At 39.9% G+C, this 16476-nt stretch overlaps 1 protein-coding gene across 1 annotated transcript in view; it reads right to left on the bottom strand.

The window, feature by feature from the left end:
- The window catches only part of SMARCC1 (SWI/SNF related, matrix associated, actin dependent regulator of chromatin subfamily c member 1), a 90635-nt gene that overhangs the window by 52358 nt on the left and 21801 nt on the right, over window positions 1–16476 (bottom strand). The window contains exons 6-15 of the mRNA XM_037384268.1: window positions 16387–16456; window positions 13914–13983; window positions 12162–12237; window positions 10084–10209; window positions 9254–9372; window positions 7935–8059; window positions 7064–7123; window positions 6569–6606; window positions 3879–4000; window positions 261–332 (exon numbers count right to left, since the gene is read on the bottom strand). Of these exons, the coding sequence (XP_037240165.1) occupies window positions 261–332; window positions 3879–4000; window positions 6569–6606; window positions 7064–7123; window positions 7935–8059; window positions 9254–9372; window positions 10084–10209; window positions 12162–12237; window positions 13914–13983; window positions 16387–16456 (878 nt within the window). The remainder of the gene's footprint in view (window positions 1–260; window positions 333–3878; window positions 4001–6568; window positions 6607–7063; window positions 7124–7934; window positions 8060–9253; window positions 9373–10083; window positions 10210–12161; window positions 12238–13913; window positions 13984–16386; window positions 16457–16476) is intronic.

The following is a 16476-nucleotide window of genomic DNA, read 5'->3' as shown; positions in this document are numbered from 1 at the left end:
GGGAGAAATTAGGTTTATTTTTCCTGGACAACCACTATTAACTATTACTTAGATATTTGAACTTTTACCTCTACTTCAATAATACACAGACACTACCAAACTACAAGCAGCAGTTGTACGGGTGCTCTTTCCTTCTTTCATGCCCCTACAGACAGTATCAGCTTAACACATGCACAGCTAAAATGACCACAGGATTCATGAAACTGGAAGCTTCTTTATCTTGCCACACTCTTATACGCCTACACTCATATTTTACTTACATTTCTGGAGTCTTGGACTTGTTTTTTCCGTTGAAGAATTCAGGAAGAGCGCGACGTTCAATCACATGAATACTGTAGCAGAAACAGACAATTCAGATACCAAATATTAAGTAATCTTGAAGTACTCTGCACACCTCCAAATGACTATTTTCAGGGAGAACATTTATAACAAGGGTTTTTGTTTTTTTTTATAGAAACCTTAGTATTCTAGCATGACCCTTTGAAATTTGCTTATTTCACCAAACAAAGCTGCATTGAAAAACCATCACAATTCAGTCACTGGTCAAAGCAAAACTACACACCCAATGCCACCCTGATCAAACTCCGACAAGTACCGAGCAGCCGCCCATTTCCACCTGTACCTTCCCAAGCTTCTGACAAAGCATCTTTCGCCTCCAGCCTGTTTAGTGCAAACATTCGGCGAACCACCAATACCCCAAGGAACTGACACCTTTATGGCACATACTGCCAAGATGGCAGTGCGTGCTTTGAGTCCCAGCCCAAAGCTGGATCGGCAGCACTTATTAGTGCTCACAAGTCAGGTAAGAGACTGGCTTCAAAGACATAGCTAGTACCTCCCTGGTCAACCGGGAAAATAAAATCCAAAGTATGGCTATTTGGAGCAACAAAACACTGTCTTAAAAATTACTTCTTCCCTTTGCGCTCCAAGGAAGACATATGGAGCAAAAACTGACCACATATAGAAGAGCAGAACTAACGACACCTGAGATGCTATGCGTTACATAAAATAAACAAAGGTAAAGATCACAAAAAGTTAAGCTTTAGTTATTTTGATACATTTTTTCCTTCCATAGTTGTTTCAGATGAAGTGTTTAAGTTTAAATGTTCTTTTAGTAGAATCTTTCATTCTGCATGTACTACCAGCCTGACAATGCAAATAGCACCACAGAAACTTAGGAAATCACATTCTCGTATTTTCTAAATAAAGGGTTGGAGGAAGTGATATGATTTATCTTAATAAGGAAATTTGCTCCTGGAGTGTTTTAATTGCAGGGTGATTGCACCTGCGGAATACTACCAGCAACAAATGAACAAGATAATTTTGTTTTATCCATGGCATATAATGGGATATATAAGAGGGTTTTCACTGCAAAGCAAAATTGTAATGCAAGCAAACAGCCAGAGTACATGGAACTTGATTAGTCAACTCATTTTTTTCTTTTCTAAGATCTTAATATGAAAACTCTTTGAGGGACCTAAGATTTAACCCATCTATTACTAAGTGAGGAAATAGCTTCAAGATTATAAAATGGAAAAGTTGGTTGTGTTTTTTTAAAAATGCAGGGCTTGTCAGAGTAACTTAAGACAGAAACTCATAGAATAGCATGTACTGATGCATGCTAAAACCTGGAGAACTACAAGGATCTTTTAAGAATTGCTACTTTTAAAGGTAACACAGAAAAATATATTCTTGCCCTCCTCCTGTATGTTCAGCTTTTCACCTGCCATGCAATTGTCCTTTTACAATGATACCGCTTCCTCTTAACTTGTCATTCATAGGAAAATACTCTAATTTGAAGATGAAGATTAACCAATAAACTGTTCAGATTTTAGTAATAAACAAATTTTCTAGTTCTTACAATGAAGTTACCCAAAGCTCAAGATATTACACTGAAACTATACTGAGCATTAAATAAAATCTATCTTTTTACTAGAAAATTAATTTTAGCAAGGACTATTCTAAAACAGCAGTTTATAAAACATTCTGAGAGAAGTAGATTAGAGTTATTTTTCAGTTTGCTTTAAATCAGTTGTGACTGGACACATTAAGGAAGGATTTGCAATTCGGGAGGTTTATTTTGCAGCGGTTTGTTTTTACGTTTAAATAACCCAAGAAGCACCTTGCTGGCACAGCAAGGGCCACAACACCTGCAGCCAGGTGGGACAGTGCTACACCTATGCTCTCTAGTTCTCCAGAACACAAAACCCCGTCTCAATGAAAAAGACATGCTCTGAGACAGAAAAATGTCAGTCTCACAGCTGTTTGGTTATTTCAGCCTCAAATCCAAACCAGCTTAACATGCTGTTTCTGGAGCACTAGAATCCAAAAATCAAAGCTTCTTCTCACATACCCTGCTACCTTGTGGATGTCCACTGTTCACACCACAGGGATAATTTACGGTTGCCTTTTACAAGGTCAGGCCAGCTACACCTAATGCAACATGAAGTTTAGTCCGTATTTCTTCACAAATACTTCATTAGTCTTTTAGCTGTGTTTCAGACTGGTTTAGCTCTCAGGAACACCGTTGGAACTACTGTCACTATTACAAATGCACCAATCAAGTTAGTAGCCAACCATTATCACCCAGTCACTCCCAAAAGCACTTGCACAATAGCCTGAGTCATCTCATGACAAAACGTCATTGCTGTCATAATTTTCTCAGTAGGTATGTATTATTGTACCTTCATTTTACAACAAGGAATTGAAGCACAGAGGCTACAGATACACCTACCCTCGTTTAAAGTAAGCCTCAATTAGCTCGAGCTACGCAAAGTTGCCTTGCCTGACCCACAGCAGATCCACAGTCCTTTATCCCTTTTTGAAGTGCATCAGTGGAGCGTTTCATTCTGTGTGTGTAACAGAACTACACCTCGAGCTTTTCTGCTCACAAAGCAACTGGAGCACCTAGAAATTCAGACTATGTGACCCTTGCTTTTCTGCTTTCAGGATCATCTCAAAGTGGGAGAGCAGGGGGACTGAGAAAATAGATGGTTCTATTTATGGAGATTTAGGTCAACTTAAGCACCTGACTCAAGGCACCAGAAGTCTGCCAGAGCTGGGAACTGAACCGAGCCTTATGCTAACAGTGCAAATCCCATCTTAATTCATTATTATAAAAAGATACCCACTTTTGAAAGTTGCACGTGAAGCTTAATCCTCAAGTGTCATACCACATCTTTTTAGATTCCAGCCTAAACAATATCTCAACTCCTAGAGCTAAGACAAAATGCATGCTCAAATGCTTTTCCAGACAACTGACTATTCCTTACTCTGTTTCCAAAGCAGTTGTTACTTAAAAGTACTACTAAGAGTTTAACTTGTAGCATGACTTTCATTCCCAGCTACTCGCTTCTCTTCCCACACCACAGAAGTCTGAGTATACAGGGGACATTAGGGTTACTATAGTCAGTTATATGCTCATAGCACATCACAATCCTCTGACTCCAAGGAGGATTCCAAAATGAAACGAGCATCCTCCCTGTATAATCAGTGACTTATGCTCCAAGTCAAGATCTGAAGCAAAATAAAAAGCCACCAGCTTTCAGAAGTAGATACAAACATAGGAAGATCATACAAGGACTAGCAAAATAGGAAAGAGAAAGGAATTATTTTCTCACAGGGGAAGAATAAAAATCAATGCAAAGCAAAAAATGCTGAGAAAGTAGACTGAAGACCTATGCTGTTTGTTCTCTTCCTCATTCAAAATCCCTGAAAACTGTCAGAATTCAGCTCAAAAAGATTTTTAAATAGAAAAGATGTATCCAAATATGGGAACTAGGCCTACATAAAAGTAATTTCTTTCAGCTCTCAGCTTGATTTATGAGTAAACCACCAAAACTCTGAAGTCTTCCCCCAGTTCTCAATTACTTTCTTACCAGTTGTAGTCAAACCAAGATGCATAGCTTGGAATAATGATGTGGTTGGTTTGTTCTGTGACGTTATCTTCACCTGGATCAATTGACCGACTTTGATCACCTTTGTTAGGATCTTCATCTTCCTGTATCATGGAAGGGAATACAACAGTTAGTAGGTTGCAAGACACATACCTAACAACTCTTAGCCAGCACAAAGTTAGTCCCAAACAGGTGCTTTCCAATCCTGTGCAGAATAAACTCCTGACACAATCTCTGGTCGGGGCTGGGGGGGGGTGTAGGGGTGTGTGGGGAATCTCAGAGACCAGAGAAAGGGTAATTTTGTGTTCATAAAAATATTAAAGGAAGCTTAACGCCAGTAAGTTTTCAGAGCCAGCTCTCAAATCTCAAGGACATACTTGGCAGTATAGTTACACCACGGTTTGCACCCTGTTTACAAAATGAAGCATGCTCTAACTACAAGAGAAAACACTGCGTTCCAATTCTGTAGTATACTGCAACCACGTGCAACAAACACAGCACAAACCTAGAGTACTTTGTAAGCTGTGAGCCTAGCTCCTGCTGTCATCTCCAATTACTGACACCACACTAGTTCTTAATATTGTCTAAGACGGGTTGTATTTTTTGCTACTCTTCCCACATTCGTCTTCTCACTCCTCAGAAGAGCATTAAAGGAAATCAGACTCATTACTTCTAGTTTCACTGGGAGACGACTCTTGTCAGCAGTAACAGTTTCATGTCTGCAAAACTGCGTCTCATTACACTAAACTCTTGCTTGGATAAACTCGCTTTGACCAATCTTAAAGCTGGTCTTGGATATTTCCCTCTTAAGAAGAGGGGATACTAAGTTCAGGTTGTAACTCTGCATGTCCCTGTGTTTGTTCCCACTCCAAGGGCGAGCAGAGCCATGAGTCTGCTCATACAGGGCTGCTGTGAAGACACCAGCAAGCCACATTTTAGGACATTCCTAAGCAGATGACAAGCCCTGGGTCACAGTCTGTTGCTTCACAGCAGAAGCCTCCTGTGAACATAAGATATTCTGCAACTTTAGTTCCAGCACATATTCACCTCCTGATCCAAAATGATACAGCAAAGGGCACAGAGACAGTACTACAAAATCAGGGTCAGGACAGATAAACTGCACAGAAACCCTCAGGTGCTAGTTGAAGAGCCTGCAGGCAACTCAACGTTAAACAGCTTGCTCTACCTCAGTTACTATTTCAGAGAAACAGAAAAGACTGATAAAGTCCCAAATGTAGAGTCATTAGTATCAACGATGTATCTTTTCCTCGGACTAAATTCCCCCAAAGACAAAAAGGTATCACGCTAAATAGATTTAGTGATCTGACAAAAGCTATTCAGAAAAGAAGCCCTTCCTCTCACTATCCCCTCAACTTCCAACAACCTTTTCCTTTCAAAACACATTCACTAAACTAAGAAAAAGATCAGGGCCCCCCAAAAAACACCGTTTAGCAGAGGACATGAAAAACAAACCTCTTCTCATCTAACATGGAACAAATACTAAGGTTGCTGCATCAATCCCACGGTTCCAGGTCATTCAACACCCAGGGATGGAGAAGTCAGACCAGGAAAAAAAAAAATCATAAAAAATTCCCATATTGGAAAAGCCTGCTGTTGCATTCCTTCTGAGTTGGTTTCCCTAACTTGGAAACCAGTGCTTACTTAATAATTGCATTTTGGCAACCTCGGTTCAGACATCTCTCTCTAGACACTTAAGCCCACCGTTCCTTAGTGTGGTACCTGCACCTGAACCTGAAAGAAATGCTGCTCACTAGCTAGTCAGTGCTTCGCATACCTGGAGTTATCTTTCCCCATTTTAAACCATGAGAAAAGATTTTTGAGCATTTCTGAGAACACATACACAGACTGGACATATGAACTGAAATACTGTAACACTAGAAATATGTCAGTATGTAAAGTCAGATTTTCTTAATTACGTGTATAACACTAAGGACACATCCAAACTGTATGAACCTAACATAGACGTGATCTTTTCCTAACTGCATGATCAAGCAGCCATCTTATACTAGACAAGTTGTTAAAAATAGCACCTGGCATGCCAACAATGCAATTCAATACAGAAACTACCCCAGCAACTCTATTAAAATGATCAGGAAGGCTATCCAGGATTTAGATTTAGTCCTGAAACCTACAGAAAAAGCATAACCTTTGAGAAACCTTGCATCTGAAAAATGCTTCTTTGAAAACATTCTGCATCTCTCTCCTCGTTCTCATTTTTAATATACTAATTTAAAATTACGAAATAACCTTACAGCATTTATAGAATTTTTCTAATAGCAAAACAACATTCCTATCAGTAACTAATTTAATCTTACCACTTGAAAAACATTACAGGCTAAGTTACTGAGGATGAGGTTAAGACCTTGATAGGACAAGGGGGAATATTTTTAAACTAAAAGAGGTAAGATTCAGACTAGACATAAGGAAGAAATTTTTTATGCTGAGGATGGTGAAATACTGGCACATGGTGCCCTAAGAGGTGGTCAATGTCCCATCTCTGGCAGTGCCCAAGGCCAGGCTGGACGGGGCTGGGAGAAGGGGTCCCTGCCCATGGCAGGGGGCTAGACTGGGTGTTTTTTAAGGTCCCTTCAACCCAAACTGTTCTATGATCTCAGTTTCTACCAAACTCAGTAAGAAACGGCTGCTATTACCTTTCCTCCAGTTGCCACTGTCTCCTCATCCTGTTCATCTGAAAGGTAAAACATTGAGAATTACACTAATAAAAAGCATCCGACTGCTCATAAGCTTTTCTAGCAATGGAATTGCTTAATTGGAAAAAATATTTTATTTGTTTTGGAAGGGAAGTGAGGAGGAAAGCAAAGTGGATCACACATCATTAAGGCAATCTCATCCTTATGCAGGCACTCAACTATCCCAGACAAGGGAAGAGATAAGAATACAGAGAAAGGATAATTAAAAAAAAAGGAAAATTCTGCCAGGAAAGAGCTTAAATGTCCTATTTTTTAAAAAGACTACAAGGGAAGGCAACTCAATACGTTTCAAATCCAATGTATGTGAAAACTGAATTAATTCAACAAAAGATAGTAGAATTAGAAATTCCTTTTAAAATTGAGATTTGCCTGCAAGCAAAATTACTGTAAAACTTGGGGGAGGGGGTGCTGGAGGGTGTTGTGTGTTTGTTTTACCAAGGTCTGCTACTGTTCCTCCTTTCACAGGTGTGTTTTCACTGTCCTTCTTTGGGTTCACTACAAAAGCAAGCAAAATTGAAACTCCGATGAGTAACCATCAGACAAGATAAAAATTATTGAAGTCTAGCATGCTGTCTACCATCTTATCAATAAACAGTTTTGTTGGTCATCTTTGCAGTTCAAAAGAGTTCATCTGTGCAGTCTGAGTACAACAGACCATTTGTTTGATTTCTCTGTAATTTCACATCTGAACACAAAGCAGCTTCTATTCATGTACTTCGTGGACTAAGTACTGTACTTTTTCCACCTATACAACACTTAATAGTTCTTATATGCCAGTTAAAACCAGGTAAAAATCAAACTGTGTGACACGCGAAATAGTTTGGCATCAAGGACTTGATAGAAGGAATTATTTTTCTGACTTATCTTTACTTAACAGGTATTGCATAGATCAACACTTTTCTGAAAAGGATTAAGAACTGAATGCATTTGGCATGTTGCTACAGTCTTCAGTCATTTAATGTGCTTATGTCTGGTACTTGGCATGCAATTATTTTCCTCCAGAAAACTCCATCCCCCGAAACATGAACTCTGTATAATGTGTGAGAACAACCCTAAAACAGGTGAAACTAAACATTTAAGTGGATTTTTGTAAACTTATTTCAAAAAGCCAAGAGAAGGTGAATCTGCTGCCCTTCTCAGCTGTCACATTCAAATCCCTTGACTAGATAAAACTTAGATGGGCACAGACCATCTGGCCCCATGGCCATAAAGTATTTCAAAGATTTGTCAAAATACATACATATTTTTCAGTGCAGTTCAAGCTATTGTTTTAACATTCAAAGAATCCAGTGTATGCATAGTTTACCATTTTTGGGAAGTACTACTTCTTCTATATTAGGTACTGGCGTGGGATCCTCCATGTCCTTTGTAAGATCTTCTTGCTCATCTTCTTCCTTCTGCCCTCTCCGTTTCCCATATAAGGCTGCTTGTCTAGAACAGATCATACACAAATTCTCTGCCAGCTGCAACTTCCAGATGTTCTCATCTTGATGTTATTCTTCAGATACCAGGATTAAAGGACTGGGTCAAAATACTTATGAAAACATGAATGCTGTACGAAGTGGTGCTGGTGGTTAATGAAAAAATATTCTCTGTATATTACTAAAACAAAGTTAAAATAAAAGGTCTTTTCCACTGTTTCAAGACTGAAGACCACCACTGTACATACATCTTGATTCCAACCCGAAACCGTCTCCAGCATGTTGGCAGCACTGGCATACGGTGAGATTCAAGGGAGGAGCGATTCACTGACGTTCGTCCTTTTTGAGGTGGCAATAAAGGCACGTGCCGTGCAGAAGAGGCACAGACCACTTCAAGGCACGCTGCCTTATTTAACAAAAAGGGCTGGCTAGTACGAGCAGTTCTGCATACAGAGGGAGCCAAAGGCAGAATCACCCACACCTCTCCCTACTCATCTAAGCTGGGCTTTACTTTTGGGATAAAAAAAGAACTAGTTGATAGTTGGAATTACTTCTCACCTCAAATGATAAATTTCCATGTTTGTCTTACGAAAGCCCAAGAGGTCTATTAAACAAGACTCAAATTTTTAGCACAAAAGTGCTCCCCTCCACTTCCACACATAAATAAGCTTTTATTTAGATACAATATTGGCCTTTTTTTTTGTTAAGAGATCAAACTAAGCATTGGGAAAAATCCTGATCTGCAGGACACAAATGCTACTCTGTTAAAGTTGCATTTGAGAAGTGGACTTTAAACCAGCTGGCTATGTAGATAAAAACTCCTCAATTAAATGCAGTAATTTATGGGGCCATACATCAAAAAGCATACATATACTACACGACTGCACTAACAGAACTAGCTTGAGTTATTTTAGAAACAGCTGAGTACTATTTCATTTGATAAATTCTACTCTTGATGCAGCAATGAACCCTGTCACTGGCTCAGATAATGGACAACCTGCACTAGGTTCTCCTCCACCCGCAGGCAGCACAATTCTACAGAGGAGTAAGGAAACTGCGTATGCTGCACAAGCAAAAATCACTCAAGTCTGTTGTAGAGCTAATGATTGCATTCTAAGGCGAGACAAGTGAAAGGTGCCAGAGAGATCCCCATAAGCATTTCTTCAATAAAATTTGCCTCAAATTGCAGGACCTGGACACTCACCCTTTCTTCCCTGTCTTTTTTCTCGACTCCACGGGAGTTGGGGGTGGAGAAGGAGAATGCTTTCTCTTCCTTGTACTTGCTGCCGCTTTCCTGTCTCTCCTTTCCGGACTACGTACAGGCTGTTGAGAAGCAAAGTGGTTAGCTCATCCCAAATACTACAGTTATTGAAATGCTGTAGGCTACTCTCTTCCTTAATACGTCCTACACCAGAGAAGCTAAAAGCAATAATATCGCAACATGCACCACATCCAGCTCCACAATACTTCCATTTGTCAACATGAAAGCCCCTAAGTTTTCTACAGCCATCCTCCACATCCTGCAATGGCTATGTGCTTAAGAACTGTACTCTTAAAGCAAGATTCAAACGCTAGTGTGCAACTCGTTCAGTGCACACTATCCAACAGGAGAGAATCCCTAGGGAGCAGCCTGGTCTCAAGGTTAAATGAGCATGTTTTCAGAGTCCTAACTAACTTCCTGCATTGGGAGAAATAAAAAAATTAGTTTCAGCAAGTACAGAGAATTTGGAAATCAAATATTAACTGATGCTGTTTAACACACCCCTGGCTTCATTTATGAGAAAGTCAAAGAGGGTCCTCTTCTCTCTTACTATCCTTGGGAAGGGTGGGGGGCATGGAAATCAAAGTGCACACTTACATTTCTGGATAAATAAAGTATGTCAGAAAACAGTTAAACCAGACTGTGTTACCACAGGCACCTCAAACTGCTCAACCGGCTTAGCTTTAGCAACTCTGAGTCTCAAAAATTTGACTTATGCAGACAAAAAATATCCCTGTACCAACAGGTCACCCATTAGGCAGAGAAGCACTTACCTCTTCATTTTTCATAGAGATTCTCTGTCGAAAACTCACTGTTTTCCTGTTCTCGTCTACCTCATAATCCTCTTCGTTCATCCATTCATTGAATATATCTGTGTCCAAAATCCACTTGGCATGAACCTAAAGAACAGAACAACATCTTGACACACCAATGATTTTGGAAAAAAATAACTCCACGACAGACCTCACAGGATTAAGGAAATACTTGCAGCTTTGTTACCAGCATCTGAATATCCAAGTATCTCGTAAAGGTTTTACACATAACAGATGACAGTTTCATGAGGCAATATAATAAAGGAGGAACATGACCATAAGGCTACTGAATGTCATGTCTGTTTCTCAGTTGCTTTTAATCACTCTGAAGTTTAAGGTCAGCTCTCATAGTTGGGACAACAGCTCTGTATTAAGAAGCTTACTTCAGACACTGAAAATTACCATAAAAATCTTCTAAATATACAGATCACCTGAACAGACGTGCCACAAACAACCAAAAAAATTAAGAAGAGTTGTCTATATCTTGGAAAGAAAAGATTGACCATCTTGATTTAAAATACCCATCTTCAAGTAAAGTTCTAGTTTACATAGCTGAAAATAAACTCTTGGGCTTTAGAATCATAGAATCTATGATTTATACAATCTACTATGTATTACTATTTATAGTAAGATTTAGACACAAAAAGCATGTGTTCCAGTTATTTACAGGTGACTACCTGAAGTAAGTAATGTTTCAACAGACATCAACTTACTTCCTGACCTGAGCTACTTTTTAATTCTGCTGTTCAGACTGACAGCATACACAAAGAACACCAGTGCCTGTTATGTATAAGAGAGTAAAAAAATAGAACAATAAAGAAGTAGCTACTACTGTTTCATGGCAACAAAGAAAACTAATTACTACATGAAGAACCTAAGTAAGGCTGCTGATGTCAGTTTGACTGCTCGCACGTTCAACAGATTGACATGTGCTGACTTTCTGCATCATTACAACATCAGTTAAGAGCACAGTTCCTAATAAATTTAACCTTTCCATAGAGAAAGGTGAGATATGACCCTCAGGGATTCTTTACACAGCTACTAGTTTTCTCATTCATTTCCACGTTGGCTCTAACTGCATGGACAGTTGCATTCATACACTAGAATTTGTCAGCAATGCCAAGGCTTTGGGAAAATGTAGTAAAAAAAAAAAAAAAAAAAAAAATCAAGAAACTTGAACTGTGCCCCGTACTAAGAGCATACAGAAGCTGGTATCTACAGTGGTACTGAGCTAAGACAAACTTGCTCAAGACCTTCTGTAGCAGTGTGAAACCAGGGCACAGGGGAGCCCACAGCCACACACGATCTGTCAGCCAGACCACGGCTCTATTTTGATCCCAACAGCTGAATCTGCTGGAAATGATGCTGCCATTACATTAACTCAGAGAACAGACAAGATTTCAATTGTACCACAGACTTCAAAAATTTGGATTTGTTCTCTAAAGCAGTTACTTGATTTCCATATTATCTAACTACTAATATTTGTGGCCATTTCTATGCTACAGAAAAAAAATTAACTTTCTGAAGACAAAGTATGTTTTAAGCCCTGTAACACGTGTCAGATTTCTAACCTGACAGTTCTTTTCTCTAACAACAGTCTTCCAAAAAACCCATGAAGATACGGCTTTTTCCCCACATCCCCTCCTTAAACACTGTATAATGCCGCTGTGCTTTCTAATGAGTTGTCAGGTTTCATCCCAGAGATGGCTGTACTTCAGCAGTAAGGAAGGACTGACCTCTAACAGAAAACACCTCACTCATGTCAGGCCAAAATAAAAATGGTAATTTTGGCACTAGCAGGGATTCCCAAGTCTGTCCTTTTCCCTCACAAAGTATTTTTTCAATAGCATTCCTCCCCATACCAAAGAAACATTTTAGACTTTTTCATCACAGCTCTAGAAATACCACTCTGCTTTTCCAGATATATGGAAGTACAGCCATTGTTACTCAGCAGCACATTAAAACATCCATCCAGTAACACCTGCGCATAAGCTACACCACTATGGCAACCCTGGGAAACTGTTCAAAAAGAGACTTACCTTCCATGGCTTTTCAGGAATTGGAGGATCCTCAATTTCAGCATCTATTTCATTGGCATGAACCCAAGTGTCATAGCTAATGAGAGGAGGCAAGAAAAAACAAAATTGGTCCCCTGGGCTGTTCATCCAGAAAGATCACCAGCAGGAATATTTACTCAGCAATTTTGACAGGTGCAAATCATACTGCTGGGACAGAATAGTGAAGTATTTTCACACAATGAAAAGTTAAAGGAGTAAGACACACTGAAAAGGGAGGGGTCCAAGACATGTAATATACATTTTTAGCTTTCTGAATTTAAAAGCTATCTGTGTGAAATCAGCTCCAGCTTAAAATTGGAAACCTACTCTCTAGGTTCAGCGGTATAAATGTAGTTTGAGCACCTGTGCAAACCCCATCATTAAGTTAATTAACTTGTTTCTGTTCTTGTGAGCTTAAAGCAAGAGATACTGGATTCCTAGAAGAAAGGAGTATGCATCCTCTCTTCAATGCCTATTGCTCTAGAAGCCATTTATTATTTACACTCACTTTTCCACATGCTATTCCATCCAAAGCCCAACTATAAAAATACTAAGAAACCACACGGTAACAGCAAAAGCCAAAACACTCTATAATCAACACGAGGCACGTACTAACCAACTGGCGTGTTATACAGAAGGAAAGATGTGTATACAGCATTCCTCATGTTTATACCACCACTTATAAATACATATACACATACACAGAGTCAACACAAACTTGACTGCTGATGAAAGTATAAAAATGTTTTCAAGTTCTTTATCTGTATGAAGAAAGAAACTTAAGTAATTGTTGTTTGCTCTCCTCCAGTGAAATATGGATATGGTTCTTGAGAATTCTGTGCATGCACAGCCAAGCAGATTTTACTACCCTGAAAAAGTTATTTAAGTAGAAGTCACTGCTGGGTTATCAGTCTTTTGAGTTTTCCAGAACCTGGACTCAGAAACCAGTTATTACAAATAAATTTATGTTACTAACAGTAAATACGTTATCTTTTAAAATCTTCTAACACCACAAGACAGCTTTCTCAAATGCATGCTCTCAGCAGTCACACTTGACAAAAGGCAACCCATGGAATGAAATCTCTCTTTATCAAAGGCAGTTCAACTAGGTCATTAGAAGTTCTCCCTTTTAAAGTTTTATTAACTTTATGGAAAGGCTCACGCCACCCTCTGAAAGTCTGGTTCAATTTGCAACCTTTCTAGTGGCTCTGCAGAAACACAGACTCCCCCTTTCCAAGCTCGCCCACCTACCAGGATCACAAATAGGCATGCATATTTCAGTTTTAAACCGATGATTAAGTTTTTTCAGGCTTTGGACATTAAGATAAAAAGCAGATACACTAAATTACTGCGTGGTTATACTCTAAGACAACCAGTGTTTGTCTGATAATATGAACAGTGACGTACAATCACTGAGAATCAAACCAACAGGAACACAGTACTGTGTACTTGGGTTACATTTTCAAATGAGCCACTGTGGGACAGGCCTGAGCCTGGCGTGCTGCAGAACAAGGGAAGAGCACAGCTGCAGCCCACAAGCTGGGACACTGTCCGTGCAGGTTTGCCACTGATAACTGCAGAGCACCACTACCAGGAGAGGTAAGGCTCAGCAAGCTCAAGGAGCAGCTTGTTTGAGGACATGGATTTTCCTACTCACAAGTTTTTATCAAGGCTTTTCCTTCAACAAACTTAAGTAAGATTTGGGGTCTTCATTCTTCCCCCACCTTTCTTTACCTGTCTGGAAAAAATCCCCAGTGTACCAGCACCTGCTTGTCTTTTTTCATCACAGGTCTCAACCATTCATCTGCAAAGGGGAGAGAGATCTAGCATCAGATTCCACTTGTAAAGCACATTAAACACTATTTTGCTTTTCCATCGTCAGTCATAGTAAAGTTATTGCAACCACCCCTGATAAAAGCCTGCTGCAGTGTCACTGCAATGGCCTGGCCTGCCACAGTAACACACCTGCCTGCATTACCTTGGCCGCGTCTAAACTCACACGTGCTCTGCCTGTATATGACAGACGTTACATTAGTAAAGTCATTTTAATGCTAAGGATGATTACATTTCCTTCCCTGGCCACACACATTCATATCCTAACACACTTCAGATTAAGATTCAAAGACGCCTGAAACAACGATCAGTTTCTCAACAGGAGCAAGAGGCATTTCTGGTTGAGAGGCTGAGGCACCATCCTCTGCCAGCTTGTCCTGTCCCATCCCATCTCCCAAATTCCTTGGCTGCTTTGGCCTGGAACTCAGAACAGGACACAGCAAATCCTCCAAGAGGACATTCAGGAAAGACAGCAGGAATAACACAGGGAGACAGACACAGAGACACACCCCAATCTGTCACTTTTTTCAAATTTCTGAATAAATAACAAAGACTAAACTCCCAAATGGTTTCTTCTCAACTGGTAAATATTTCCCCCCCATCTTTCTGTATCCTTGTTAGGCATCTGAATCCCCTCATTAACTTCTTCTACTGATTTCTATTTATTTAAAATGACCCTCTTCCCAGTATTGAATTCTATTCTCAACAGGTATTTAAAAAAACAACAGGGTTTTGAAGGAAGAATGTCAGGGCAAGGGGTGGTGGTAAAACAGATTTTAATAAAAAACTTCCAAGAGTGTAAGAAAACTTGGATTTCAACTTTCTTCTTTCACAGCAGTGCTAATAAGGACTTCAAGTTACTACAGGCTGACTGAGCAACACTAACACTTTGCTGATTTTGCAATAAGGCATACACTCAGTCTAACTGGCGTTTTAAACTTTTTTTCTTTCAAACTGCACATCTGACACAATGTAATAACCTACCCCCTGCAACCCAAATATTGAGAATATAGCCCAGAGCAGTGTTAGAAGGCAAAGCCGGAGAATGTGAACCTGTATAGGGTTACACTGCTTGGATTTATGGCTGTTTTCTCATCTTAGTATAACCAAGGGTTAAGAGCTCTATTTAACACATCTGCATGTTTGCTGACTACAAAACAGATGGGACCTACTACGCTCAACCCTTTTGTGAGAACCTGAACTCGTTAAAAATAACTACAAGCCCGTGTCTACCAGCAGGACAGGACACAGGCGAGCCCTGGGGTGGGTCAGGCCCTGGCCACTCCTGCACAGGGGGACACTTCCACCTAGCGGCCTGCAGCTGCCAGGCCTCACCAGGAAAAGCCCGTTTACGTCAGTGAAGCTCACATGCGACATCATCCACTAGACAATTAGATGTGTCTAACATGAAAAAAATTAAGAACAGGTTTTTTGTTATTTACTGAAGAACGCAGCTGTTGAACTGCTTTTGTGGAACCTATGTATGTCACAGAGGCAGCCAATATATATTTATATTTATAATAAAGCCAACAATCTCTGTTTACCATGTCTACTTGTTATTGCATCTACCTTGTCAAACCACATAGAAACCCTGATTGGTGTGGGTTCGGCTGGGCCCTTAAAGACCCCCCAGTCCCACCCCCGCCTCGCCACCCTCACAGGGAAGGATTTCTCCCTCAGCTCTGATCTCCATCTGCCCTCTCTCAGCGCAAAGCCACTACCCCTGTTGTATCACTACATGCAATGTATGTACCAGCATTCACAACCTGGCACCTGGATAGATGAGAACACAGCAGACAATTTTTCAATTCTCATTTACTTTAGCATCTATCTACCTTTCACACATCCAGTTGATTCCTAATAATGTTTCACTCAGCATTCTGACCTGTATTTATGCACTTGGGAGCCACCACAGAAGCAACAAAATAAAACTAAAGTTTCCATTAATATTTATTTTAAAGACCCCTACTTCTGCTGTCCTTCCTTTTAATTTTTAACCTAAGTTAATTTAAGTTCTTCCAGACACTTAGCTTTGATCTCCTGCAGCCTACAAGTTATTTGGGACAAACAAGATGTCCACCTGTGTTCAGCAATAAATAACACCTCAGTTTCCAGCATGAACATTGAAGAGGAGTCAGCATTAACACACCTTAATCAGAAAACACCGTGTCAGTTAAAAACATGAACGTTACACCCAACAGCTAGAAGCAGGACACACAGTAACTTTACTTGGAGGCATTAACCTTAGAAACATTTTTCAAGTGGCTCTCAGGAGCAGGCTAGGAATACATTGTGCCTGTGCTAAAGCTCCTGTGACTGCTACAGAATGTAGTTACAAGACTATTTCCAGTTAAAAATTGGAAAACAATTTTACCATCATCCATTGAGGTAGGACTTGGATAAACATGGTGGGTAGCCTTTGATTTCTCTTCAGTTACTGTTCCCTGTGGGAAAAGTGGATGAA

This window comes from Falco rusticolus, chromosome 4 (assembly GCF_015220075.1).
Source record: "Falco rusticolus isolate bFalRus1 chromosome 4, bFalRus1.pri, whole genome shotgun sequence".
In the NCBI taxonomy this organism is placed as follows: Eukaryota; Metazoa; Chordata; class Aves; order Falconiformes; family Falconidae; genus Falco; species Falco rusticolus.
This window is presented reverse-complemented; position numbering and strand designations above follow the sequence as displayed.